Below are 18,111 nucleotides of genomic sequence, written 5' to 3'. Positions count from 1 at the left end.
GCAAGATTTATTGTGAAGAGCGAAAGAACAAGACTTCCACAGCGTGGAAGGGAACCCGAGCAGGTTACTGCTGATGGCTGTGGGGTGGGGCGTGTCCAACTTTTGTTCCCTAATTTGTCCCCGCCCATGTCCTGCTGATTGGTCCATTTTACAAACCTCTAGCTAGCCACAGAACGCCGACTGGCGTGTTTTTACAGAGCACTAATTGGTGCATTTTACAAACCCCTAGCTAGCCACAGAATGCTGATTGGTGCGTTTTTACAGAGCACTGATTGGTGCATTTTACAAACCTCTAGCTAGCCACAGAATGCTGATTGGTGCGTTTTTACAGAGCACTGATTGGTGCATTTTACAAACCTCCAGCTAGCTACAGAGTGCTGATTGGTGCGTTTTACAATCCTCTTGCAAGACAGAAAAGTTCCCCAAGTCCCCACTTGACCTGGGAAGTCCAGCTGGCTTCACCTCTCACTGCATTCCAGTATATGTGCACTCACTGGACCCAGCACTTCTTTTAAAAATGCCAGCAAGGCCAGGCATGGTGGCTCATGCTTGTAATCCCAGCACATTGAGAGGCCAAGGTGGGGGATCACAAGGTCAGGAGATCGAGACCATCCTGGCCAACATGGTGAAACCCCATCTCTACTAAAATATAAAAAAATTGCCAGGCATGGTGGCACACACCTGTAGTTCCAGCTACTCAGGAGGCTGAGGCAGGGGAATAACTTGAACCCGGGAGGTGGAGGTTGCAGTGAGTCGAGACTGCGCCACTGCACTTCAGCCTGGCAACAGAGCAAGACTCCGTCTCAAACAAACAAAGGCCTGCAAATACATGTAAAAAGTTAAGACAAAATTAGAAAATCAGCATTTGTAACACCAATGAAATAACTGATTTGGGCAAGTATAATTAATGGATAGGTTGTTAGGGATGAGATATTAAATTTGATGCCAAAATATCGCCCCATAGAGCATTTGCTGAGTTCAAAGGGAAAAAAATGTATCTTTACAAGGAAAAGACAACCAAGTGATTAAATTTAGCGTCACCAGCAGTGGAACCACCAGGCATTACATCCTCCTGCAGTAATTCAATATGAAGTACACAGCATCTTTCCTGAAATGCAAACTCTGAATTTCATCTAGTACCTACTTGACAGCAGCTACAGTAGACAGAGGAACAAGTTAAATTATACCACGAAGAAACAATCAGACAAAAGCAGAAAGTGGGCAAACTACAACTGGTCTGGTGCAAAAAGGTCAATGCAGAGGGGAAGAGGTGACCGGCTGTTCAACAGAGACTGATGGGCTATAACCAAATGTAATGCACAAACCTCAGCTGGATACTGACGCAAAATAGCAGGACAAAGGCCATTTGGGAACTAATGGGTAAACAGAACTTTGTACAAATGGTTTCACCCCTCAGGAGGGGCACAGTTACACCACAGTAGCAAAGAGCCCAAAATCTCAGTGGCTTAAAACAAAGGTTTATTTCTCGCTCTCACTTGTATCACAATGTTTCAGAAGTGTGATGCTCCCCAGCCTGTTGCACTTTATGCAAGAGTAATTCTGAGGCGGGTGCGATGGTTCACGCCTGTAATCCTTTGGGAAGTCAAAGCGGGTGGGTCACCTGAGGTCAGGAGTTTGAGACCAGCCTGACCAACATGGAGAAACGCCATCTCTACTAGAACAACGAAATTGTGGTGGCGCATGCCTGTAATCCCAGCTACTCTGGAGGCTGAGGCAGGAGAACCACTTGAACCCGGAGGCAGAGGCTGTGGTGAGACGAGATTGCACCACTGAACTCCAGCCTGGGCAACAAGAGCAAAACTCCGTCTCAAAAAAATAAATAAATAAAAATAAAAAAATAATAATTCTGCATCCCTTCAAGAACAAACGAGATGTTTACTGACCATGATGGATGGTGCATAGCAGTGTTTCTCAAAGTATGATTCCCCAACCATTTGCATCACAGTATCAAAAATATTGCTAAATGCAAACAATTTATTGGTATGCAAATGATTTTAACTCCAGAGTCCCAACCCCTAACTACTGAATCAGAAACAGAACACCAGGGCTAGAGAGTCTACTACTAGCTTCTGAAAGTTCCTTTCAGTTATGCAGGCCACTATTTTATAAAAGTTGCCATTTAAATGGATATTTTACTTTGCTAGAAATAAGTAGAGCAGCACAAATATGTTTATTAAAATGTCAGGGTTTCATGTTTACATTTTCTTATATCAAGTACAATGGTATATATATTCTTTTTTGAGATAATTATTCTAGATTATAGGCTTTCTTCTAGATGTAAGTTCCTAAAACTTAGTTTACATTGATATCTAGATATATATCTTAAACAGTCTCCAAATTTTCTTTAATTAATCAAGGCATGTTAATGTCACTTGGAATTCTACATGGAAAAGCCAACAAAATAACTAAAACTTGACTAATGAAGATCAATGTCACTAATAAAAGTCTGCAACTGTAGTAGTAGGTTGGTGCAAAAGTACTTGCGGTTTTTGTCACCACTTTCAATGGCAAAAGCCCCAATGACTTTTGCAGCAACTATGTAGTTTTATAGATGATCAGCATTTAATCCAACTTAGCATGTCAACTGGAAATTTTTCAAAATTTTAAAACTGGCCTTCTGCAAAAACCCCTTTTTCTTTCTTTTTTTTTTTTGTTGTTGTTGAAACGGAGTCTCGCTCTATCACCCAGGCTGGAGTGCAGTGGCCAGATCTCAGCTCACTGCAAGCTCCGCCTCCCGGGTTCCCGCCATTCTCCTGCCTCAGCCTCCTGAGTAGCTGGGACTACAGGAGCCCGCCACCTCGCCCGGCTAGATTTTTGTATTTTTTTAGTAGAGGCGGGGTTTCACCGTGTTAGCCAGGATGGTCTCCATCTCCTGACCTCGTGATCCGCCCGTCTTGGCCTCCCAAAGTGCTGGGATTACAGGCTTGAGCCACCGCGCCGGGCCAAAAAAAAACCCCTTTTTCAAAACAGGCTTGACTGACACCACCTCCCTGCTCTGCTACCCGACCAAATAAATTCAATTTGTTTTTAAAGATTTCCCTTCATCTTTACTCAAGATTCCCTGAGCTACTTCTAGCCTAGCTGACCTTTTCAAAACACCCTCAATAAACACCTTCTTCTCAGCCAGTCATTTTCTTCCTCACATTTACATCCAGATCTGCCTTTGGAGAGACATTTCACCTTGAATGTCTGTAGTCACTGGACCCTGCCTTCCATCAAGCTGGCGAGGGCACAATAGAATACTGATTGTACCATGAGCAAGTGGCAGAAACAAAAGGAAAACTTAATGACATTATTACCTACATCTGATGGGCCTTTTAGTCCACTATACCTATTTTAAATATTCTGGAAATTATTTTTGTATGAAACAGGTATGATTTATCAACAAACTTTTGGAAAATAAACTCCTCAAACCTTATGGGCAAGTCTACTTGCCCACGTGAGAAGAGAAAAAAAAAAACAACAACTACAACTTGATTCTATTTGTTTTATCCAGAAGAAAAAAATTCAAAGTTAAATGTGAACACTTAATTACCTTTAAATAATATATGAAATAATTTACATGCTATACACTTCCAAACACACTGAACATAAATCCAACTTTATAAGACATATACACAGTCTGCTTTTGCCAACATATACCCTGTAGGTCACGTAAGATGTAACTGATTTCTCAGTCCACCTGTGAGCATATAAACACACAAATATATGTCTAAAGTTGAAGATTAAGATAATAAACCAGAGTTGAATACAAGAAGTCAGCCACAGAAGATTCTAAAACCACAATCAGTGACTGGAACACCAAGGCACAAAAACTTCCCTTTGTAGTCACAGAGATTAAGTTTCCATTCCCAGTGCTTAAATATGGAAGCAGTATTGGTTAATCACATACTATATTTTATAGTGCATTTCTGTTGCTGTTTAAAAAGGAGTATTTTTTAAATTACATAATGTATTACAGAAAAGCATTGGAAAAATAAACAGGATCAGATAAGCTTTCATACAATAAAGCTTTTTTTGGTCTGAAAAAGATGTTTATGTTCAAAACTAATATAATAGAGGTGTAACAGAAAGCAGCATGAGGGACCCTATGCAAATTGCCTAATACTCAAATTGTACCTCATGCCACCATGTTATATACATTTTAAAATTTAAAGCCAGTTGGGTGATATTGTTAATTCCAAGCGATAGTTTTGGGGTTTTTATGTTTTGTTTCTTGTTTTTTGGTAATTTAAAGATATGTACTTTAATAAACAGAATAAACAGTAAATATAACATGGCAAAATGAAATCTTTCCCGGAGTTTAAGTTGCTTTTGTTAAACAATAACTTTGTAGTAGAATCTCTTTAATTTTCTTTTTTTCTATATTTAACAAGAAGAAAAATAATGCTCCACATAGAAATGACTTCAAAATTCATGCAACCATGCACAACCTAAACTATCTATACTTCCCTTTTATATTTACCCAAAAGTTTTTGGGTAAACTGAAAGTTAGATACTCCAGGAACAGCAACTCACTGAGCAATAAGGCAGTTTAAAAATATACGTATACATATACTAGTCACCGTTTCTAAGAACAGTTTTAGAGCTGTAGCTCTTTAAACTTACATAGTTGTGAAAGAAATAAAGCCAACCACAAAATAAGAATCAATGGAACGCAGTAATCCATATATAAAAGACAGTCAAATGTGCTTATACGTATTCAAGAAATCAATAATCTGTCTAAGCTGTAAATAATAAATTACCAAATAGCACTAAACAAATTATGATCAGAATAAACCTTCAGTTTCATTAATTTTGAATACGAAAGTGGGGCAGGCTAAATGTGAACAGTGTACTTCTACAAGTGTTTACATAGAAGTATTGTAGCATGCAACCCCAGCAGTAATGAGAGCACAATTCTTTACAAACAAAACAAGGCTGATCAAAAGAAAAACAAAACAAAAAATCTTGTTGTAGGCTGTAAAACGTAAGGGTAAAGAATCCACTGGGAATTTAAGGCTTTCTTAGAAATATTTTTCATGGCACTTCAACATTAAATATCACTAAAAGGCAAAATATGTAAATATTCATAGTTACAAAGCTACATAATTGAAAGCACATGCCATATCATTTATTAAGAAACTATGTTGTCAAATTTTGTTTTCTTGAAGTTAAATTGTACTTAAGGAAGGCTATTTATGTTTGGCTGAATTAACATAAATCATAAATGTCAATTCACTAGTGTACAGTGCAAATTGCGTTTTGAGTAAATACATCAAATACCACTCGTTTCTTACAGAATTGAATGTCATTCCTAGCTGGAAATGCAATTAAAATGACTTGTCTCTCTCACAAGGGCAGTTATTATCCTTCCTTCAACTATCAGCCTACTGTTAAACCTTAAAATTGTTATTAGACAAATTCCTCTTGGTCATGCTTACAGACTATCCTCACAATAATCCTTTTCTTGTATTGCAATCATTGCAGAAAAAACTCTAGGAGTCTAACAAGTCATTCTTGCCACACCATACTCTAAGCTGACCACAGCAGGTTCTGATTTAGAAAACTCTTCTGCATATTCACTATAACGATTATCTGCCAGGCTGCTGCCCTCTATAGTTCGAAGAGCATCATTTACGGGTAGCAGAGTCTGCTCTTTAAAACACAGGGAAGTTTTGAGGGTAGGTGATTCAGGATGAACTGAATGCAACAATTCCTTGGTGAGGATGCCATCTGTTTGCTTATTTTTGCGTTGTTTAATTTTCTAGAACAAACACAAATTTGAAAAGAAAATTACTAATTGCATATACCACAATATGTTACATGAAAAAAGAAAACATGCTTTTGCAAAATATGTTCTCTGTATGCATAACAAAACTGAATCTCAAAAAATTAGAAACATTCAATGCATATGACATGGTTGAAAATCCTAATTGTGTACAATTTTTTGCTGTGGAAAATTGTTAGTTTTTATGTTTATTAAACAAACAATCCAGCAAGACTTGACTGCAGGCAATCACTAGGCTTCCACACTTGAAATGGACATATATTACCTAGAAACCATAACAGTTAAACATTTATAAAAAAACAAATGTATAAGAAACATGAAAACACAACAAATAATCTTGTGTAGCTAAAGGGCTCACTGTATAGTTTTTCTTACATGGTTTTCCTAGAGTGATTTGTTAGGTAAAAATAACAGATTTTAAACGCAACAGAACTTTTATTTTTTTAACAGAAGATTTTTAAAGTGTCCTGTGGCAGAGTATCACGCTCTCTAAATTCTTGGACTGTCCCAATAATCTTGTATTACCTATTAACCTGAGCTTGCCTCTCTTGACCATATCCTTCTACAATTTACTCAAGCAGTCATTACCTCCTTATACAAAAGATGAGTAAGGGAGACTCCTGCCTGAGAGGTAGATGAGACAGTCTTACTGTTACAACTGTCTAGGATTTTAAAAATATATATGTACTTACTGATCCTTTTTGCTTACATAGGATGGCAGAAAAAAGATTATAGGAAAGTCTTAGGATAGAGAGGGATTTGTTAAACAAGACACACCCAGAAAGCATAAAACACTGGCCAATGTGACATGAAAATTCAAAACATCTATATGTAGCATACCATGAATAAAGCGGAAGACAATAGGTTGGACAAAGCCATTTGTAATATATATAACTAACAGAATTAGTGCCTGGCATATAAACAACTCTTACAAATCAATACGAAAAAGGCAAATATGCCAACAGAAAATGAGCAAAGATTTGAACAGTCCATTCACAGAAAAGGAAAACCAAATGGCCAACAAATATGGAAAATCATTTAACTTCATTTGTAATCATGGAAATCCAAAACTGAAAACAATTTAAATATTCATCCATAGCTGAATGGATAGACTGTGATATATTCATACAATAGAAAGTTATACAGTAGTTACTAAAAAAACAGATGAATAAAAGCTGCATGTATCAACATGGATAAATGTCAAAACAATGTTGAGCAAAATGAAGCACATAAACAGTATGGTAACAGCTTTAAAACATCAGTTTCTTAAGCAGAGTGGAGAGTATATGGGCATATACATTGTCTGTTTCCTTTTACACCTCATTACAAACATTAGAGATAGTCTTTGGTATTTTTTCAATACACAATAAAAATATTTTAAGTCAAGAACAATAGTATTACAAATTGTGGATACAAACATATATAGTAAAAGTATAACAACATGCACAAGAATGACTAAGAGCAAATTCAGCACAGTGAATCTGCAGACCTCAAAATACACGGGTGAAGACTGGCTAAGAGTATAGAGGGTCTTCAAATAGATCTATGTTTTTTTCTTTTTTTTGTTTGTTTTTGTTCTTGAGATGGAGTCTCGCTCTGTCGCCCAGGTTGGAGTGCAGTGGCCCAATCTCGGCTCAATGCAACCTCCGCCTCCCAAATTCAAGCAATTCTCATGCTTCAGCCTCCCAAGTAACTGGGATTAAAGGAACACGGCACCATGCCTGGCTAATTTTTTTTATTTTTTTAGTAGAGATGGGGTTTCACTGCACTGGCCAGGCTGGTCTCGAATTCCTGACCTCGTGATCCGCCCACCTCGGCCTCCCAAAGTGCTGGGATTACAGGCATGAGCCACCGCGCCCAGCCTATGTTTTATTTCTTAAAACAAGAACGAGAAAGATCTGAGGCATATATAGTAAATGTTAAAATCCCACAAAAGCTAGCTGGTGGGTACACAGATAGTTATTTTATTTATCTATACATTATGCTATATACTTCCAGTATTTTAATGTATTTTAAAATACAAAGAAAGTGATTCGAACTAACATATTCAATCAAAGTAGGGTTGACCTGACTTTGAAGCAACTGCTTACTTCAGAAGTTTATATGCTGATTTACACCAACAATACAAGTATTAGTCTAACTGTAAACTAATTTCACATTCCAAATATATTAAATTAGATACTTCAGAATACTTACAGATTCTAGGTCTTTAATATCTTTCTCTAATTGTTTATTTTGCTCATTCATATTCATAATCATATTAAATACAGACTGCCTAGGATGCAGTGTTCGATCAAATTGGTGGTACATGTTCCTCCAAAACCTTTATGACAAAAAAAAAGTCTCAATAAATTGTGTTTGAGAAAATTCAAATATAAATACTTCAATGATGTCAACTTACTTAAAATTGAAAGATATTGTATTTGGCTCCAAAACTGTAAATCTGTGAGATTTGGAACTGTAGAGAGGATTTAAATACTTCTTTTGGTCTTCCAAAAGAAATGGCCACAGGGAATAAGTCTTTTCCTTCAACCTTAATGCAATGAGAAAAACATAGAGATCTTTCCTACAGATGCAAAGTAGTAATGGTAATATTCATTTTTATAAATCAGGCAATGGCTTCTGAAGCAGATTTAAATTTTAGTTTTTTCTTCTATTCACAGTCTAACCTCGTCTCAGAATTCCATATTCTCTCTATTCTCCTTTTTCATTCATAATTAGGTAATAAATAAAGCCATGTTTCTTGAACACAATACAGGTATAACATTTTCTCTCACAACAATACATTTTAAGGGATTCCCCTCAACTCACACAATTTCAAAAACCTGGTCTCTGTTTCACCTGCTTCAAATCACCACAAACATACACATAGAACAAGACACTAATGTATCTTTCTGTCTGGCCTTCTTCTCTTAACCCCACATCTGGGCTACAGGGGCAAGTACCACAGGGCAGGAACACACGTTAAGTGTGAGTGGGCACAAAAAGGGAAACAGCCCAAATCAGGATGTTATGCAAGAATTTTAAAAGCCACTTATTTTGCAGATCTAAGAGTAGGTAGGCAAAGGTAAGAATGGTTTTAGACTGCACATTTACCAAGTAAACATAGTGTAGGTATCCAGAGGGAAAGCGGAAAATCTCCTCATTTTTCCATAACTCCTAAGATGACCCATAGGTGTGTCTTAAAGAAAAACTACTAGGAAATATCTACTTTTATTTCCATCTTTCCATTTTTGATAATGTTTGGCACTAATTAAGAATAGTTTTTCCTAAAATAGCTCTGTACTCCAGGAGAAGAGTCACCTCTGTGCTCCAAATTATAATAAACTATTTGGAATCACTGTAGCATAGAGCTAAAGTCTCAATGTTCTTTCATTGTTCATCTCTGCCGTTCTCTATTCATTTTTTATTCCCTTTACACATCTTTAGAATTTTCCACATGCTCTCAGTTCTGCTGTTAACTCTGCTGGGAGTGTGAGCATGTGGCTATCTTCAAATACTACCGGATTTAGCTTCCTCAGTATGTCCCTTGGATGTTCAAAAGTCTGTTAAGTGCTCTTTATTGCCTACTGTAAGAGGCAATAAAGAAATCCAAACTCAGAAGCCCAACCTAAAACAATATACCCAGGACCTCTAAGACCTACTCCAGAGATCTTCCTTGTAGCAAAATTCAGGCAAAAACCCCTATCCCCAAAGACTGGTCAGGAAATAACATGAACTAGGGTCAAGTAGCGTCTCAGAGCTTTTCTCTGGACAGACGCGCTAGAGTCAACACAGCTAGATTTCTTTTCCCCAAAGAACTGTCTGTTTAGAAATGTGGGGAGAGCTATAAGGCTCCATCTTACCTTAAAACAAACCAACAGTTTAAAATATTTTACACTTTACAACTAGCGACCAACACACTCTGGGAAATTAAACAGCGTAAGGATTTCTCTGCTCTAAAATATATTAATGCAGACTGGAAAGAAGCATGAGGGGACTTTCCAGGGTGTTGGCAACATTTCACATTCTGGGTTCTGGTGACATAGGTGTGTGAGTTTGGTAAGATTTACTGAGCTTCATACTTACGCTATATGTACTTTTCTGTATGTATGCTACACTTCAAAACACACTTTATAATATGTTTTTACTATTACCTGAAAGGCAGGGGAATATTAGAAGGGTACTCAGCTTTAGAAATACAAAAAATAAAATCTTTACAACAATATTTCAAATTGTCAAGATATTTTATTAAGTTGCAACCACGATTTTTGTTAGACCTCAGCTAAGTAGGGGGGAAAAGGAGACCCTTTTAATTGAATCATCTTACTTGAGCTCTTCTCTTTCCTTTTGACAATTTCCAAGGAAGTTTCCAAACTGGCATGAATGAATATGTTCATGGATCTGAAGAAGAAATGCTTCACTGAATTCAAAGGCCTGTGGAAACTGTTCGGTCAAATGCCACACACATTCCAAGAACTGAGTAAACACTGGTGAGACTTCCTTTGGGTCACCATCCAAATGGCCACACCTAACCCCACAGAAAGTACAAGCTTTTAAAAACACCTCTGAAAGAGTCCATTGTTCAGGTATTGTTAATCTTAAACATACAAAAATATTCCTAAACCACTGTTATGTTAGCACGAAAAACTAGAATTTTTATTGAAACCATTTATGAGTTTTTAAACCACAGCTTTAAAGGATCTGTTACCATCTCTAAATATAATGCAGCCACAAAGGAAGGTAATAAATAGTCATAAAAATTAACAAGTGTACTAGAATTGAGAGAAATTACAGAAAAAAATTAAACATCTTCATGTAAAATACAGTAAAAACCATGACACTCTTACCTCCCACCACGCATGTGAGTCCATAAGGAACAGAAACATTTTGGCATTCTAAACTTGGTTTACTAATTTTATAAAATATATGACTGTGTAACTGTGACTCACCTCTCTGAAAATTTATGTCCAAAAGAGATCCAATCCTTTTCTATTAAAACCTTAATGAGAAAAAGTAAAATTCACTTTCTGACTACTTTCAATTATTTTGTTTAGGCTGGATTAAATCTTATTAGTTTAAAAACAGTATTTACTGTACACTTTTAACTTATAAACAAAACAGTACAAAAAACCACAGGCAAAAGAATGCCAAAACCTTGATTCGAGGTGGGGTTAAAGAAGAATAAAAACGCATAAAAAGAAATAGAGTAGTTTTGTGACTTAAATTATTTCCATTGAACTTATTACATGTTAAGTGAAAAGAACATGTTATAAAGCAGTATTACATTTAAGTTTTTGTATGTATGAAGATGACATATCATAGGAAAAAGGCTAGAAAAATGTAAACCAAAACTGCTAACAAAGGTTAACTCTAGGTGGTAGACTGAGGTGGATATTTTAAACCTTTCGGCTTACTTGTACATTCTTTATATTATTTATATACTACTCTTTTGAAGAAAAAAAACTAATGATAAAAAGACCAATTTTAATCAAATCATCTTACTTGAGTTCATGTTCATATCCAAGTGTTAACATCTATCCTCTTGAATGGACTGACTTTATGTTTTCCTTGCTGCAGCTTCTCTACTTACCCACTCCACTGTAAAAACAGATTTCTAACTTTTTCAGTCTAATCTAAACAAATATTTCTAGTATTTAGTATACTTTATCGCTTCATTATACAGTCACCAACCACATTCTTTCCACAGTGTCAAAACGGCCGGTTTTAGCCTCTCTGAGTTTTCTCAAGCCTGTGCTTTTGGAGAAGGCTATACACTGATGTGGCTGAGGATGCAGTCACTGGAGCTCAGGCACAGGCTCCCATCCCAGCTTCACCACTTTGTGTGACCTTGGCCAAGTGATCTTTTGGCTGGAGCTACAGATTTTGTTCTGGTCTCTCTGCCATTCTTCTGCACAGCCACGTTTAAAGCATAACTCAGTATCTTTCTCACTAAATGTATTCTTCGGCTTATCTCAGTGAAGAGCCAGAAAGCAGCACCATCCGTCCTGGCACCTAATTCAGAAACTTGGAAATCAGCCCAGAGGAAGACTCCTCTCTTCTATCCCACATCCAATCCATGACCAATTCTTATTGACTCTGCTTTTTTTTTTTTTTTTTTTTAGATGGAATCGCACTCTGTTGCCCAGGCTAGAGTGCAATGGTGCAATCTTGGCTCACTGCAACCTCCGCCTCCTGGGTTCAAGTGATTCTTCTGCCTCAGCCTCCTGAGTAGCTGAGACTACAGGTGCCCGCCACCACACCCGGCTAATTTTTAGTAGAGACAGGATTTCCCCATATTGGCCAGGCTGGTCTCAAACTCCTGACCTCATGATCTACCCACCCTGGCCTCCCAAAGTGCTGGGATTACAGGAGTGAGCCACTGCGCCCAGCCACTGACTCTATTCTCTAAACATCCCTGGAACCCATCACTTCCCCCTTCACTTGTGTGTTACTCTTTTAGTGTGGTAAAATTAAAAACTTTTGTCTCGTAAGTTAGTGTAACAGTGTCTACACTGGCCTGCTAGCCTCTATTCCCACTCCCTCTGGCCTTCAAGACATCAAGCCATCTTTTTAAAAAGCACATCTAATCAAGCTACTGTTTGCTTGTTTAAAACTCTTTAATAGCTCCCATTATCCAAAGAGGGGAAAGCCCCATTCCAGCCTTCTCTTCCTCAGGCCCTGACCCCACTCTATTCCTCTGCAGCCAAGCCCTCTATTCTAATACTCACTCTGAACTCCATCCATCACACATTACCTGCAGTCACCAAAAGAGGTTATGCTTTGGTTCACACTGTTCTTATTGCCTGGGAAGCTCTCACATCACCCGCATTTATTACCTAATTTCATTTGGATGTCTAATAAATAATTAAAGCCAAACAAGGCAAAGAAAATATTCCTTATCATATACTCTCAAGGTAAGCTGAGCATTATTTTCTTATTAGCAGCATTCCCGCTTGGCCTGTCCGAGACTCAGTATGTTAGCAGCACAAAATAGTCGTGCTGAAAAGGGACTGGTGATTTTAAATCTTCCCTTGCTTTAAGATGGCACTGTATTTAATAATTCTAAAGTAATGAAAATTTTCTAACATCTCTTCATTTAATTATGAGTTAAGATGTAAATTTTGAAAACATAAGTTAATCTGATCACACGTTTAAAAGCAAGCAAATAAAAATCTGATCATACCTTTAAAAGCAAAGAAACAAAAAGCAGGAACTAGGCCTTTATCTTCACAAAGGAGAAAATCTATTCAACCAGAAATTTTACCTTCAGATATAAAACATGGCTAACATGTTATTACACTTACAAATGCAGGTGTTTTAAATAGAAGGTTTCCTTCAGAATTTAATTTTAAGTACTCTTATTTGTGCACTGTTGTATTACATTATTTGCATTTGTTAGATAACAATGAGGGACAAAATACTGAATATTTCCATTGCAACATTTTAGGAAAAAAAAGTTATTTAAATCTAAAGTTTATTGTCAGCGTTAGCACACATGGAAATGAGTCTAATTCACGGTTTCCCAACCTCAACAGTACTGACATTACAGGTCAGAATATTCTTTGCTGTGGGGCTGACCCCCCCCAGCAAAAATTTTATGCATTATAAAATGTTTAATTAGCAATATCCCTGGCCACTCCCACAGATGCCAGTCTCATCATTTCCTTTAGTGCAAAATTGTCTCCAACATTGCCGAATGTCCTCTGGAGGGACATAAAATTACTCCTACTTAAGAACCATTGGTCTAACCAAATAAATCCTTACCATGAATCCCTTGATTGTCCTGTAGTAGGAATCCAATAAAAGAGAACCCAGGGAACAAACCTGGGAAGTCCTATCCCAACCGTCGGAACAATGCACCAACACACTTGCATTTTCAACTGTTATTGCCTGAAAAGAAAGATCACATACACTCTAGCATACTTTAAGGTAAACCAATAAGTTCTACTTGAAAACCATACTACCAGGTACTGTCACAAAGAAGTGCTATGCCTGCAATGATAATGTCACAGCAACGATTTCCAAAATATGCAACAAAATACGATAACAACAAACACACAAGCAAACAAAAAACAAAGAAAAAATGTTGCTTCAAAGTATTTAGGAACATCTTTTTAAGTTTCTACATTAAGTGCTACATGATATTTTTAACGCTGAAAATAAAGTGAAGCTCATTAAAAAAGTAAAAAATAATAAAAGTTACCTGATGAATAGATACCAGCCCCCAACAGAATGAATCTACTCCTTCCCAATCATGATAGACCCCAAGACCAAATATGAAAGATAAAGTGTTACTCTGGCCAAGAAGATTGCAGCATCCATAACAGCTTTGATATGGCGAAGCCATCCTGAGCTCTCCAAACCGGAGTAGAAATCATTGACAGAAAGCCCTTTAGTGCCATTGACTAAAAGAGGGATAAAAATATTTCAATTAGAATATGGCTAGAGTTTCTGTGTTTTTTATTTTCAAGATCTTTCTAGATAAGTGAATTAAGAAAGAAGACAAAATAAATAGGCAAGACTCTATAAATGAAAAGACGCTATTAAAAGCTCAATAACTGATTCTTGGATATATTTTTCTATTATTCCTGTGCTTACAAAAATGCTCCAATCTCTTTAAAAACATTGTAGCACAAGCATCTAACTAAAAATAATCTTCTATTTTAATTTTTTAAATTCCATACTATGGAATATTTAAATGAACATTACCATAAATTAGTATTTACTGTACTGACTACTCAAGAATATCTATCTAATAACAACTTTTTTATAAAACCATTAGAGTTGTTCTAATACAGTAGCCACTAACCAAATATGGCTACGAAACATTTGAAATATGGCTTGTCCAAACTCAGATGTGTAGTAAGTGTAAAATACATACCTGATTTCTAAGAGTTGTTGAAAAGAAAAATATCTCATTACTGATTTTTTTATATTGATTACATGTTAAAATAATGTTTTTAATATATTAAGTAAGGATATCATTAAAATTAATTTCACTTGTTTCTTTTTAATTTTTAAAATGTGACCACCGGAAAATTCTAAATTACATGTGACTAGCATTAGATTTCTTTTGGACAAGGGTGCCTAAAAAAGTAAGCAATAATATACCTTCCAATAATTTCTGAAGGCTGGACCTCATGACATGAATATTTTCAATTCCAACAAACTGAAATCTAATATTGGAATAGTTGTCTTCATTTTCATAACCTTTTCCAGCTGCTCTGTTGGCCATTGCATTCAGCTAAAATTAAAAGTTTTAGAAATTTAGAGACAAATTACTTTTCTCTTTTAATTTACCAAAATGTCATGAAAATACTAAATAAGCCATATTTTAGCTAGGAGAGAGTTTAAAGGAACTCATCAAAACTGAATAAGCTACCATCCATCTTTTAATAAGTAAAAATGCCACATGTTATTAAATAGTAGTGAAGGAAATAATAAAGTAATATGATTGCTATATAATGGAAAGGTCAAAGTTCTCATAAGTTCATGAAACCAATTCATTTATGTTTTTGTCAGTTTTCCATATGTTTGTAATATTTTAAAATTAGAAATGTCTCCTATCTAATTTTTAAATGATTCAGTTAGGCAGAGCTGGCTGGGGGACTTTTCTTTTACAGCATGAACCTATAAGTTTACTTCAGAACAAGCCTAGAGCACTGATCATTCTGAAAGCCATAGGGACCTGAAAATCAGATCTGAAATATGCTTCAGATTACTTGAGGTCTTCTATATGAGAAATTATTGGAGGCCCACACACCATATAATATGGCATATAACCGGCTATCGAGATACATCTCTGAGAACTGGGACAAAAATAAACTGGTCTCCAGGAAAAAACAGATTGCTTATAGGCCTATGGTCTTTAGCTATTAGCTCAAAATGTTGTCAGCGGTCCCCTTAGGATCTGTCATGCTCTATTCTTCCAGGCTAGGATTTCATATAGTATGTTAACACAATATATTAAAAATTCTTATGAACATGGATAAAACGGAGCCTAAATTAGAAGAAAAGGAGCTCTTCATTTTGTGGATTTGACCTCAGTTTGGTAACAAGTACAGTTAAATTGTATCCTACTGACTGTAAAATCTACAGTTAGATGCTAAAAAATGCTTCCACATTATTACTACTTGATTTACATTTAACTAGTAAAACAAAGAATGATATATTTTCTGGGAAGAAGATAATTATATAAATAAGAGCTACGAGGTCCTGAAAAACAAATCACTGTATCAGACCTCATCTTCAAAAATCCTCGTATTACAATAGCCTTTTATATCTACTATTATCGAAAAAGTGTTCTAGAATTTTTCTTAAAGATCACCAACACTCTCAACTCCTAATAAAGTCTTTTATTTTTAATAAAAGATTATCAAAGTTATCAATTTCTATTTTTAAATAATAATAATAATAATTATATATATTTTTTGTCACCCAGTCTGGAGTGCAATGGCACGATCTTGGCTCACTGCAACCTCTGCCTCCTGGGTTCAAGCAATTCTCGTGCCTCAGCCTCCCAAGTAGCTGGTACTACAGACGCCTGCCATCGCGCCAAGCTAATTTTTTATATTTTTAGTACAGACGGGGTTTCGCCATGTTGGCCAGGCTGCTCTGGAACTCCTGACCTCAGGTGATCCACCCACCTCAGCCTTCCAAAGTGCTGGGATTACAGGTGTGAACCACTATGCCCGGCCAAATAATTTTTTTTTTTTTTTTGAGACAGAGTTTCGCTCTTGTTGCCCAGGCTGGAGTGCAATGGCGTGATCTCGGCTCACCACAACCTTCGCCTCCCAGGTTCAAGCGATTCTCCTGCCTCAGCTCCCTGAGTAGCTGGGATTATAGGCATTCGCCATCATGCCCGGCTAATTATGTATTTTTAGTACAGACAGAGTTTCTCCATGTTGGTCAGGCTGGTCTCAAACTCCTGACCTCAGGTGATCCACCCGCTTTGGCCTCCCAAAGTGCAATTTACTCAACTTAATCTCTTCTTCTGTTTTCTAAATTTTCTTTTGTGAAACTGCATAATGATGAGAATCACGTCTAAAATAGTGACCATTCCCTTCACAAAGCTGCCTAAAAACCACTTGCGTTCTATATTGCTCACTCGCTTTTTCTCATTGCTTTCTCTTATTTTCTCATCATTCCGGATTTTTGAAGAAATTCTCACTATAATTCTGCCAATGTCCTTTTGTGTAGCCCACCAGCTCTGCATGCGATGCTATAACAGAAATTAAAAGTAATGTTAGCTATTACCACTGAGGATTTTAATTATTTTAGTTTCAGGATCGTATATGAATTGCTTGTTTATGTTAATAAAAAGACGGGACTCTGACATTTGTCCCAGTGATAACAATTTGGCCCCATAGCGCAGATGCCTAAGAGAACCCAAATTCCTGTTCACTATTTACAATTCTCTGGTTCAAATTGTTTCCTAAGTTAACTGTTTTCCTTATTTTCTTGAATATTTCAAGCTAAAATCCATTATTTTAGCATAAAAATGTTTTGCCAATTGAAAATTCTACTAAAAAGAATAATAAGAATTTAGAATGGGCGCAGTGGCTCATGCCTGTAATCCCAGCACTTTGGGAGGTCAACTGAGGTGGGTGGATCATTTGAGGCCTGGAGTTCGAGACCAGCCTGGCCAACATGGTGAAACCCCATCTCTACTAAAAATACAAAAAATTAGCCAGGCATGGTGGTGCGTGCCTGTAATACCAGCTACTCAGGAGGATGAAGCAGGAGAATTGCTTGAACCGGGCAGGCAGAGGTTGCAGTCAGCTGAGATCACACCACTGCACTCCAGGGTGACAGAGCGCAACTCTGTCTTTAAAAAAAAAAAAAAAAAGAATAGTAACAATTTATTTTTCACAACACACGTTTTATTATTTCTTCACAATAACACAAGACTTAAATACTAGCAAGAGTTCTCAATATACAATTCAGCTTTCCTGAATTTATATATATCAGAAGACATAAGAAATCATCATGAGCTACTCAGAAATTGGTCTTCTAAACTGGTATCCTTTAAATAAAGGATTGATTTCCTTAGTATGATTAACCTTAGTTAATTTCAAACTAGGATTCAGATATTTTAAATATGGGCAAGTTTATTAACTCTCATTAAGTAAAGTAATAAAGATAATTAATTAAACCAGCAGACTGTACCGTATTTAAAATACATACTTTTGGCCTGGTATCCACGACATACATATAGCGATTAACTGGATTGGCTTTACTAATGGCTTGAAGCAAATGTTCATCCTCCAGGCACCTGGCACTGAACCCAGAGAGTGGTTGACTACAGCGACAAATGGCAGCCTATTTTTTTAAAGAAC

The 18,111-nt window shown here is 36.6% G+C and overlaps 1 protein-coding gene across 2 annotated transcripts in view; it reads right to left on the bottom strand.

The window, feature by feature from the left end:
• Window positions 1–3,494: 3,494 nt before the first annotated feature.
• Window positions 3,495–18,111, bottom strand: part of MTMR6 (myotubularin related protein 6) — a 34,837-nt gene continuing 20,220 nt past the window's right edge. Inside the window, exons 6-15 of one of the 2 annotated variants that reach the window (XM_023190288.2) lie at window positions 17,960–18,094; window positions 16,881–16,994; window positions 14,885–15,017; window positions 14,069–14,178; window positions 13,538–13,663; window positions 10,723–10,772; window positions 10,101–10,301; window positions 8,193–8,324; window positions 7,988–8,114; window positions 3,495–5,767 (exon numbers count right to left, since the gene is read on the bottom strand). In XM_023190288.2, the coding sequence (XP_023046056.1) occupies window positions 5,507–5,767; window positions 7,988–8,114; window positions 8,193–8,324; window positions 10,101–10,301; window positions 10,723–10,772; window positions 13,538–13,663; window positions 14,069–14,178; window positions 14,885–15,017; window positions 16,881–16,994; window positions 17,960–18,094 (1,389 nt within the window). In that variant the 3' untranslated portion in view covers window positions 3,495–5,506. The remainder of the gene's footprint in view (window positions 5,768–7,987; window positions 8,115–8,192; window positions 8,325–10,100; window positions 10,302–10,722; window positions 10,773–13,537; window positions 13,664–14,068; window positions 14,179–14,884; window positions 15,018–16,880; window positions 16,995–17,959; window positions 18,095–18,111) is intronic. The other variant, XM_023190289.2, reaches the window with a different exon arrangement.

Source organism: Piliocolobus tephrosceles, chromosome X, assembly GCF_002776525.5.
Source record: "Piliocolobus tephrosceles isolate RC106 chromosome X, ASM277652v3, whole genome shotgun sequence".
Classification (NCBI taxonomy): domain Eukaryota; kingdom Metazoa; phylum Chordata; class Mammalia; order Primates; family Cercopithecidae; genus Piliocolobus; species Piliocolobus tephrosceles.
The sequence above is the reverse complement of the archived record's forward strand: the minus strand, read 5'-3'. Positions and strand labels throughout refer to the sequence as shown.